The 12,225-nt window shown below is 33.0% G+C and overlaps 1 protein-coding gene across 1 annotated transcript in view; it reads left to right on the top strand.

The window, feature by feature from the left end:
* NBEA (neurobeachin) overlaps positions 1 to 12,225 on the top strand; it is a 657,479-nt gene that overhangs the window by 242,030 nt on the left and 403,224 nt on the right. Inside the window, exons 31-32 of the mRNA XM_063101747.1 lie at positions 1,434 to 1,588; positions 3,893 to 4,019. Of these exons, the coding sequence (XP_062957817.1) occupies positions 1,434 to 1,588; positions 3,893 to 4,019 (282 nt within the window). The remainder of the gene's footprint in view (positions 1 to 1,433; positions 1,589 to 3,892; positions 4,020 to 12,225) is intronic.

Raw genomic sequence — 12,225 nt, 5'->3', positions numbered from 1 at the left:
ATGTCTGGAGGCTTTCACATCAATTGCTATTAATTCAATGCTTTCAGGTGTTTTTTAGTAGGCCAGCACTTAATGTTTTTGTGTTCTATTTATAAGACATCATTACAGGATTTTGATATATAAATTTTTTTCTCTTATTTATGTAACTTATTTTTTATAATATAACTTATATGTCATAGACTCTACACTGAACAAGATACCAGTAGCAGTCTGTTACAGAGGGTTTGTGCCCCAAATTGGTAATAATCTGTTAATCAGGAATCCTTAGTAATAGTTTTTCCACCATCTACAGATTCATCCCCCAGCACTGTCAGTTAGCTCATGTTTCTTTATTTTATCCTTAAGAATTTTTATGGGAGATAAGAAAAAAGTGTAGTTTCATTAATGACTTACTTTTGAGTCAAGAATTGTTGATTTTGTTTTCTTGCTAGACAGACAGTAAAATAGTGCATCTCACATTAGTTTAGAAATTTAGAGAAGAGTTTTGGTGATAAGCCCCAAATATTAGTATCTTCTCCTTTATTTTTCTGTTGACCTTTATGTAGATCATTGTAATTAGAAACTTTGTGTCCTACAGTTTAGACAGTGGTAATAAATATTAACATTTATAAGACACCTCATAATTGACAGGTTCCTTTTAAATATACTCTCATTTAGTCTTTCCAGTTATATGCGAAGCAGGCAACATTAGTCTTGCCATTTTTTCAGTGAGAATCTAAAATTTAAGATCATACAGCTTGAGAGTGATCCAGTTATCAAGGCATAATCTTCTGATTCCACATCCTATATTCTTTCCACAATGTCACACTGCCTCTCAATAAATGAAGGCATGAGATTCTGAAGACTGGCCATTGCAGGCACTGAAAGCATAATGTGTGCTTTTAGTAATTGGGTAGTTGAGAGTTCAAGGTTGTGTCTGAAGAATTTGACTCCGACATCCATAAAGAAAAAAGAGGAAAGTATCCAGAAAGGGATAATGAAGAAATTTGGGGGGAGCATGAATAAAATTATTTAAGATTGTAATACCTTTGGTCACAAAAAAGTTTCAAGTTCAGTTGTCCCTCAATATTCACAGGCGATATGTTCCAGGACCTCCTGTAAAAATCTGTGGATGCTCAAATCCCTGATAGAAAATGGCATACTATTTGCATATATCCATCCTATGCACATCCTCCTGTATGCCCCAGGTTCTACATAAATGTTTGCCAAATGAATTTTAGTAGTCAATACACTTTAAAATATATCTTTAATGTCCACATCCTTTTCATCAATGAACTTGGGCTCAGGAATTTAATATTTTTAAAAAATATTAAAGTAAAGAAAGAGAGAGAAAAAAGGAAATTTGATAATTGACCGTGTGGATCTGCCATAGCAGTATTAGAGTTCATCTTAAAATTCATATTTGTTATCTTCTATCATTTCTTTCTTTGCAGAAGTGTTGTGGTGCCTGTGAAGAAGCCTCCTCCAGGTAGCTTAGCTGTAACCACTGTGGGAGCCACTACTGTTGGAAGTGGACTGCCAACAGGCAGTACCTCTAATATATTTGCTGCTACTGGAGCTACACCAAAAAGTATGATTAATACAACAGGTATTGTCCTTATATATTTTTGTGATACCTCATCTTTTTCTTTCTGTTTTCTATATCTTCATTTTTCTGCTTATTTGATCTTAATTAAAATACCCTGATCATTTAAGACTATCTTAATCCTTAAGAAGGTTATACTTTGTTATGATTTTTCAGAATTTGTCTATAGTTTTAGGGTGCTTTTTTAGTGGTCATTTTAGAGGACAATACTGGTTCCTGTTTTGAGTCTTCTCAAAACACAGTGTTATTTACTCACAGATTAAAATCATATTACTGAAATATATTTGGGGAGCAAAAGAAAATTTGAACATTTAAGTTTGATATGTAAAAATCAGTAAGTTGTATCAAGAATATCAAGATGTTCTAAAATGTTAGTGACACTAAAAATGTTAGTGACAGAAAATAGATTTGGTGACATTTACTGGTTTAATCTTAACATATATTCGTTGCTGAGTCACTTAAGGAAGGGCAGAGCTCCCCTAACAACCTTGACAACATGCAAGCACCTCAACTTGATAAAAAGTGCATGTGAATAAGAACCATTGTTTGATACTGAATTAATTTATATACTTAGATTACAATCGTATCCAATTCATTGTCCAACAATTTCCTAATGATTCTAGGAACAAAAAATTCAAACCACTACAAATTATAAAAGCCTGCCTAAAATAACCTTTTTTTCTTTTGTAAATTTCCAGAAATGTTCCTGTTTATTATTAGCTAAATAAATCCTTACCCAAATCTTTGTGATTCCGTTTTAGGTATTTATACAACGCAAGATGATACCTGACTTTTCTTCCCTGACTATAGTAGCCTTCTCTTCTCCAAACTGTATAGCCTTGAACTTTTCCATTTATTATCATTACTTAGATTCTTCCCATTTTTATTAATTTTGTAGCTCTTCTTTGTGCTTTCTGTATCTATCTTGTTTATCATACCACCTGAGTCTGACATATCATGAACAACACATTTATGGGGTTGTAGTAAGTAGAATGTACTCTATTAAACATATTTATATTAGCAAATGAACATCATTAATGGTATTGTGTTAAAGAATATAACATCTTTTATTTATTTATATTATAAATAAATATTTATATCTGGCTTGTCTGAAGACCTTAATGTCTTTCTTTGCAGTAATACAGTTTTATTTTTTATACTCATGTGGCTTTCTAGAAATAGGGATAAAACTGTTTTTCTTTTACCAAGGTATATACCCAAAAAGTGCTAAGGTTTTTAAAATATGCCAATCTAGTAGGAAAAAAAATCTACAGTTAGTGTTGTTTATTGAATAAAGTCCTTATTTTTGTTAAAAGTTAGATAAACAAAAAATTAAATCACTTGTTTTTTATCTTTATATGAGACAAGTCATGATGATTTCATTTAATTTCTATTTAAACAATTAATAGATTAACAATAGACATAGAAAGTGATGGTAGCAAGAGATGTAGTGATAGTGTAAGGTATATAATACTACAATGAAAAATAAAAAGTAATAAACCTCCTCCTTCGAAATATGTATATGTATGTATGTGTGTGTGCGTGTGTGTGTATAAATATATGTAAATGTAAATTGTGGGCCAACTTCTAAACTGGGCACATTGCTCAGCTTAGAGGTTGGCACATGGGTGCTATAAAATCTTATAGTGGAAATGCCAGTAATCAATTCAGTTTTATGGGAATTAGTATAAGATATAATAATATTTAGGAACACTAGATGTCCCTCAACTCCATAGCTGTTAAATATACTTACATAGTATATTATAGAAAAATACGTTCTAAAATGGTATCATTGTTGAGGAAAACTCGTTATTTTAAAATCAGGTACAGTTTTGCTCATTATAGCTCCTTTTAAGCAATCACCTTAAGAAAATGAGCATTTATGCTGTAGTGCCACAAATTTATGCTCAGACAGTTCATTGTAAACTAGGTCTTAGATGAGCACTAAAAATATTACAACATAGCAATAAAAAGATAAATTTTCACATTTAAATTTACATTGTTTTTTGAGACTCATTTTATCTAAAATTTTTTCATTCATTGATGTCTTTTATTTGTACCCCATGTGTAATATGTAGTTTTGTTACATTAACATGAGTAAATGACCTGGATTTTAATGCAACAGCTGTTAATTTAAAATTATAAAAAAGTCTTCATATACTAATGGCCAAATGATTTTTAATTGTAAAATTCTGTTTTGAAATACAAATGAGTAATTTTTTCAAAATTAGGTAGTAATGATGTAGTTAAAATTCTTTTGGTAAATAAATTTATGTTCAAAGCTAAAAATTATTATTTTGGGAACAGGTGCCGTGGATTCAGGGTCCTCCTCCTCTTCCTCCTCTTCTAGTTTTGTGAATGGTGCTACCAGCAAAAACCTTCCAGCTGTACAAACTGTTGCTCCAATGCCAGAAGATTCAGCTGAAAACATGAGGTATGCATAAGTATTTGTTTCTTACTTGTTTTACTCTTTTTCCTTTTTTAATGTTGTGAAACAATATGCAAAAATTACAAAGATATAGTAAGAATTCTTTGGGATATAGATTAATTATGTATTTTCTGATTACATTTCATAATTATTGTTTTGATATTGTGGGCTAGTCTTATATAAAAATCAGTGTCATTATATTTCAGAGTCTATTCAGAGTCAGGGTTACTGTATTTCAGTCTAACCTGAAACATATTGAGTGATTTTAAAACAATGGCTGCTGAGGTGACCAGTCAGCTCACTTGGGAGAGTGTGGTGCTGATCATAACCAAGACTGAGGGTTTGGATCCCCACACCAACCAACCACCAAAAAAAAAATAGATGAAACATTGTCTGCTTGGTAAAAAACTGATAAAACATTGTAATCCATTGCAATATAGTGCATGTGCATGTTACTATTTCCAATAAAGGTTAAAACATGCACAAATAGTAAAATGATAAAATTGGGCCTTTTGAGAGGGTGATGAAAATTTTAAAATATAAACTTCTGAAATAAATCTGCAAAGTTATACGTAACATATCATTGGAACGATAACCAAATATTATCCTGTCTATCATGATTAAAAGGCATTTCTAGAAAGGACTGGCCCTCATTCTTGGGGTTAAATCATATATGCACACATGCACATGCACAAACACACACGCATATGTATTCACATTTTTTATAGAATTATAGCACAAATACAGAGTATGAAAGCTCAATGAAAGAATGAACATGCTTATGTTACTATCATCTGTCAGGAAATAAATTGTTACAAGTACATTAGTAACCCCCACCTTGTGCTGCTTTCCCAATTGCTATTCTTACTCCTCTTCAAATTCCCCACACTGACTTTTGATACTAGGATAGTCTTTTTTTTTTTTGAATTTTGTATAAATGTAAGTACACCATATGTATTCCTTTGTCTCTGGCTTCTTTTGTTCAACATTATGTTTATGAGATTCATCCACTTTGCATGTAGCAATAGTTTGTTCATTTTTATTTCATTTTTAATCCTTTGTGTGTGTATACTACAATTTATTAATCCATTTTACTAATGATGGGTGTTTGAGTTTTTTCATTTTTAGCTATTATAAATAATGCTGCTATGTAGAGAATAATGCTGTTTGTAATTATTGTGGGTGCACTATTGTTATGTGGGTGCACTACACATTAGTTTGCATATCTGTTGGGTAAATGACTTGGAGTGAAATGCTGATTCATAGTGTTTGTATATGTTCATTTTTACTAAGTAATGTCAAATGGTTTTCCAAAGTGGTTATATAAGTTTAGTAACTCAGCAAGGAATATGAGAGTTCCTATTGCTTCATATCTTTGACAGGACTTAGTATTGTCTCTTTTATTCTAGCTGTTTTGGTAGAAGTATATTGGTAATCCATTGTATTTTTAGTTTGCATTTTACTGATGATTAATGAGGTTGAGTACTTTTAAAAATATATACAGATCTTTTGATTTTCCTGTTTTGTGATTTGCCTGTTGAAATCTCTTGCCCATTTAATAAAACAATTGAGTTGTTTTGTCTTTTTCTTATTAATTTGTAAAACTTTTTGATGCATTTTGAAAATGAGCCCTTTGGTGATTATATGTCATGCATGTATCTTCTCCCATTCTTTGGCTTTTTTTGTCGTTTCCTATACGGTCTGTTTTGATCAACAGAAGTTGTAAATTTTACTGAAATTCAATTTATCAATTTTTTATGGGTGCTTTTTGTGTTGTAGAAGTCTTTGCCCATATTTTCTCTACCTTGTCTTTAGGCTGCTTTATTCTTTGCTTTATATATATATATATATATTTATCTATCTATCTATCTATCTATCTATTTATTTATTTTTAATTTTATTTTGTCGAGATACATTGTGGCTGATTATTGCTCCCCATCACCAAAACCTATCTATCTATCTATCTATTTATTTATTTATTTTTAATTTTATTTTGTCGAGATACATTGTGGCTGATTATTGCTCCCCATCACCAAAACCTCCCTCCCTTCTCCCTCCCCTCCTCCCCCCCCAACAATGTCCTTTCTGTTTGCTTGTCGTATCAACTTCAAGTAATTGTGGTTGTTATATCTTCTTCTCCCCCCACCCCCAGCTTTTTATATTTAGATGTATAGTCCATCTAGGATTAACTTTTGTGACTATAGTGAGGTAGGATTAATATGGACATGGAGATAACCTAGCACTATTTATTTGAAAGACTCTTATTTCCCCATGCTTTGCCACTTTTGCACAAAATAAGTGTTCATATATACTCGATTACGGTTTGGCACTTAATTCTGTTCCATTCATCTCTTTGTCTATCCTTCTGCCACACTGTTACAATTAGCTTTAGATTTAATAAAGAACAGTATCAGTTTGTGAGGTCTTCCCACCTTATCTTTTTTCCTCAAAGAAGGCTGAGCTATTGTTGATGCTTTGCATTTCCATTTAAATCTCAGAATCAGTTTGTCAATATTCACTTTGAAAACAACTTGCTAGGGTTTTTGTAAGGAATAGAATCTTTAGGTCTGTTGCAACTGGGGTTATATTGTTTCTATAGATTTCTTTTATTGTGTCTTCCAAACTATGATCATCATATGTTCCTTCCATTTCTTTAGATTTTCTTATGTTTTTTCCCAATGATGATTTTTAGTTTTCTATGTAGAAGTCTTACATGTTTCTTATTTGATTTATTCTTGGGAATTTAATATTTTGTATTTGTATCTTTTATTCTCAGGTTAGTTTTTGGATTAACTTTATAGAGACCATTTGTTTATGTTGCTTAGACTCAATATAAAACACCCACTCTGAGTGTACATTTTAATCAGTTTTGGTCAGTTTATATGCTCATACAAACACCACCACAATCAAGACAGAATATGTCTGTCACCCTAGAAAGTTCCCTATCGCCCCACTCATAATTCACCCCCATCCCACCCTAGGCAAACACTTATGTGCTTTTAACCCTGTAACTTAGATTTGTCTTTTCAGGGTTTCACATAGATGGAAAAATACAGTACACACTTTTTTCTGTCTTCCTTCACCCAGCTTAATGATTTTGATTCATCTATGTCTTTTTGTTTATGAGTAGTCCATTCCTTTTTATTGCTAAGTATTATTCTATTATATGGCATCCCACAATTTATCTGTTCACCTACTGATAGACATCTGGGTTTTTCCAGTTTGTAGCAATTATAAATAATAATTCTATGGACATTTAAGTACAAACATTGGCATGGACGTATGTTTTCATTTCTCTTGGGTAAACAACTAAGAGTAAAATTGCTGGTTGAATAGTAAGTATATGCTTAACTTTATAAGAAATTGCTGAGCTGTTTTGCAAGATAGTTGTGTCATTTTATATTCCTGTCAGCAATGTGTGCAAGTTCTATTTGTTCTTCATTCTTGTCAACACTTGGTATTGTCTGTCTTTTTAATTTTAGATTTTATAATGTCTGGGTGATCGTATCTCGTTTGATTTTGTTTTCCATTCCCTAATAAAACGATGAGTATTTTAATAATGATGAGTATTTTTTTGATGTGCTTATGGGCCACTGAAATCTTTTGCTATTTTAAAAAAAATTGTGTTGTTTTTCTTATTGTGAGAGTTCTGTATATATATTCTGCAAATATGTTCTTTGTTGGATATATGCATTCCAAAATTCTTTTGTTCGATTCTGTGATTTATATTATCATTTTCTTAACAGTGTACAGAACAGTAAGTTTCTAATTTTGAGAAAGTCCATTTTCTCAGATAGTTTCTTATTTTCTGATTTATGCCTTTTGTGTGTAACTGTTTCAGTACCATTGAAGTATCTTGGCACATTTGTTTAAAATCAATTGACCACCTTTTGTGTAGGTCTATTTCTGGGCTCCATTCTACTATGTAACCTTTATGCCAATATTGCATTGTCTTATTTTTTAATTTTTTTATTTATATTGAAGCATAATTGATCATACATATTTTTGGAGTACAGCATTGACTACCATCACCTGTGTACAAGTATTGATCAAATAAACATTATTAGCATATTCATTATTTCAAATTGTAATTATTCTTTATGCCCCTTTCTCAATCTCTCTCTAACCCGCTTCTCCCCCACCACCCAACACTGGTGACCACAGATTTGTTCTCTCCTTCTGAATGATCAACGTTATTGTGGGTTTTTCTTTCTTTCTCTTCCTTCCTTCCTTCCTTCTTTCCACCCTCTTATGAGTGAGGACATGTGGTATTTCTCTTTCTGTCTGGCATATTTTGCTTAATTTTCTCCAGGCTTGTCCAAGCTGCCGTGAATGGCAGAATTTCACTCATTTTTATGGCTGAGTAGTATTCCACTGTGTATATATACCACATTTTCCTTATCCAGTCATCTGTCCACCCTTCTCTCATCCTCTGAAATCCTAGCAACCACTGATTTTTTTTTTTCATTGCCTCAGACATTTCTCATTCTTTGTGTTGGAAACATTCAGAATCCTCTCTTCTAGCTAACAGAAACTGTATGATAAATTGTTGTTAATAATAGTCACTCTACAGTGCTGTAGAACACTAGATAATATTCCTCTTATCTAGCTGTACTTTAGTATCTGTTAACCAACCTCTCACTATCTCCGCTCCCTCCTACTTTTCCAGCCTCTGGTAATTGCCATTCTACTCTCTCCTTCTATGTGATCAACTTTTTTAGTTTCCACATATGAGTGAGAGAACATATGGTATTTCTTTTTCTGTTCCTGGCTTACTTCACTTAACAAAGTGTCCCCCAGGCTCAACCATGTTGCAGCAAAAGACAAGATTTCATTTTTTTTTTTTTATGGCTGAATAGTATTCGTTGTGTATATATACACATTTTCTTTAATTGTTCAACTGCTTTTAGCTTTTCCCCATTCGGTATATTAGCTGTTGGTGTGTCATATATGGCCTTTATTGTGTAGAGGCGTGTACCTTCTATGCTTAATTTGCTTTTATCTTGAAGGGTTGTTGAATTTTATCAAATGCTTTTAGATCATTTTTTTACTTTTGGGCTTTGAGAATTCTTTGTATGTTCCAGGTACAAGTCCTTTTTTAGCCATGTGGTATTTTCTCCCAGACTAGATGTTGTTCCATCCTTCTAACAGAGACTGGCAAACATTTTTTATTTTTATTTTTATTTTTTAAAGTCTAACTTGTCCAATTACCTTGTATGGATTATGCCTTTGGTGTTATGTCTAAGAACACTTCACTAAGTCCTACTTCCTCAAGTTTTCTCCTATGTTTTCTATAAAGTTTGTGGTTTTACTTATAAGTAGTTTTACTTTTAAGTATATGATCCATTTTCAGCTCATTTTTGTAGGTATGAGGTTGAGGCTCATATTTTTGCCTGTGAATGTCCATTTGCTCCAGCAGCATTTGTTCATATGGCTATCCTACCTCATGAGGCATGTTTTTCAGATCATTTAAGTCAAGTCTAGAGTAGCCTTTATTCTTTGATAATTTTACTGCACTTACAAAGTGTGGACTTGCTTGGTTTTCTCCTGAATGCTCAGTGTTTTTTATGAGGTCTTGTCTTTCTGGCTGGGGGGAAAGCAGACAATTCCAAGCTACAGAAATGTTTGTGTTAAGACTCCTTAATAATTGTTCTTTCCTTAGAAATTGTTCTATGCTAGCCTTCTGAGCCTTCAGGCTTCACATATGTAGACTGCTATTCAGTCAATGACTCAGTTTTCTGGAATTGTTTCCCTTTAAAGTGCTTTTCTTTTTTTTTTTTTTTTTTTTTTTTTTTTTTTTTGGTCATTTTTTCGTGACCAGCACTCAGCCAGTGAGTGCACCGGTCATTCCTATATAGGATCCGAACCCGCGGCGGGAGCGTCGCCGCGCTCCCAGCGCAGCACTCTACCGAGTGCGCCACGGGCTCGGCCCTAAAGTGCTTTTCTCTCAGTGACTCTGTCCTGCAAATTCTACTGACCTTGGCCTCTTTGAACTACAGTCTCAGTCTTGTGAACTCAGAAATATTGCTGGGCTCTGTATTTGCTATAATCTGGGAAATACCTCCATGGAGCAAATGGGGATGATGGAGGGTTGCCTCATTTGTTTCTCCTTAGCATTCATGGTCTTGTGCTGCCTGTATTGGTCCAGTGTTTTACTGTTAGTGTTTTTTTCTTCCTTTCTTTCCTCCCTCCCTCTCTTTTCTTGATAAGTTTTGGTAGTGACTAATCAATTTTATTTGTATTGTCAATAAACAAACATTCACTAAAGAGAAATAACAAGAAAATGTTAAGTTGAGGGTTATACATTGTTAATTTTCACTAGTTTAATAGTTGTCAAACATCAGTATGCATCAGAATAAGATGGAGGGCTTCTTAAAACACTAATTTCTGGGTCTTAATCCAAGAGTTCTGATTCACTAGGGCTTCAGTAGGGCATGAGAATTTGCATCTCTAGCAGGTTCCTAGATGTATTAATCAGGGTTCTATAGAGAAACAGAAACCAACAGGATGCTTACATACATAAATGCATATGCACATGTGCACATGCATGCATGCTCATATGATTTACTATAAGAATTTAGCTGACATGATTATGGAGGCAGAGAATTCCCAAGAACTGGAGTCAGCAAGCTGGAGAGCTGATATGTAGTTCTAGTTTGAGTTCAAAGGTCTGAGAACCAGGAGAGCCAATGATGTAAGTTCCAGTTCAGTGGCTGGCTGGCTCGAGACCAAGAAGTCTCATTTTCAAACTGATATTTCAGTTTGAATCCAATGACAGTAGACCAATGTCTTAGCTCAGTCAGGCAGAAGGAGTTCCCTATTACTCAGCGTTTTTGTTCTACAATTGATTAGATAAAGCTCACCTACATGAAGGAAGGCAATCTGCTTTACTCAGTACCAATTCAAATGTTAATCTTCTTAAGAAATACAGTCAAACCCAGAATAATGTTTGACCAAATGTCTGGGTACCCTTTGGCCCTGTCAAATTGACATGTAAAATTAACCATTACACTAGATGATGCTGATGCAACTGGTCCAGAGAACACACTTTGAGAAATAGTGTATTCATCAGATTATAACATTCATCCTTGATTTGTCAAAGTTCTCTTCCAAGACAATGCATGGACCTTAATATAGTTTAACTTCATTTACCCCAAATTTTGTATATATACATGCTACATATTTATGCATGTATATGTGTGTGTGCACATCTTAAATTTTAAACCCCACAGGAAAGTATGATTATTATTTTATTGGTCAACATCTATTTAGATTTACTCACATTTATCATTTTTTGTCGCTCATTATTCCTTTGTGAATGTCTGGCTTCCACTTGGTATCATTTTCCTTCTTGAAGAACACTTCTTAATATTTCATTTAGTACAGGCCTACCACTCATGAATTCTCTCAGTTCTTGTGTGTCTAAAAATCTTTGAAATTCACCTTTATGGTTTGAAAGATATTTTGGACCAATATAAAGTTCTTGGTTGGCAATTATTTTCTTTTAGAGCTTTAAAGATATTACTCCTTGCTTTTTGGCTTTTATTTCTATGTTTAAAAAAAATTTTTTTTAAGTTAATTGCCAATCTTGTTGTTGTTTATGTGGTCAAATCCACACTGCCTCCCACCCACCAAGCATCTGCTTTTAAGATTTTCTCTGTCATTGGTATTTAGCAGTTTTACTATGATATACTTAGGTGCTGCAGTTTTTCTTTGTATTTATCCTGATTGGGATTTGTAGAGCTCCTCAAATCTGAAGTTTGGTAACTTTTATCAGTTTGGGAAAATTCTTTGCCACGGTTTCTTCAAGTATTGCTTCTGAATCATTTTATCTTTTTTTCTGGAACTTGAAGAACCCAAGAGTTAGACATTTTTAATATTTCATCTATCTATATTCTTCTCCACCCTATTCCCCCAACCCCTTTCTCAATGATTCTTAGCATTTTCTTTTAACCTGTAGTCCACTTTGCTAATGCTCTCTTTAGATGTTTCTAATGTTCTTAGTTCTTAATTTCAACTTTTTGTTAGTAGTAGAATTTCCATTTGACTTTTTTATAGTTTAATATTCTCTTCCTATTGTCTATTTTGTTTTTAATTTTTATGAATGTAAATATAGTTACCCTAAAATATTTGTATCATTATTTGGCTTTCTCTGGATCTGTCTTTATGATTTTGTGTTTCTTTTGGTATTCAATAATATCTTCTAGGCTGC

Source organism: Cynocephalus volans, chromosome 7 (genome assembly GCF_027409185.1).
Source record: "Cynocephalus volans isolate mCynVol1 chromosome 7, mCynVol1.pri, whole genome shotgun sequence".
Lineage (NCBI taxonomy): Eukaryota > Metazoa > Chordata > Mammalia > Dermoptera > Cynocephalidae > Cynocephalus > Cynocephalus volans.
The sequence above is the reverse complement of the archived record's forward strand: the minus strand, read 5'-3'. Positions and strand labels throughout refer to the sequence as shown.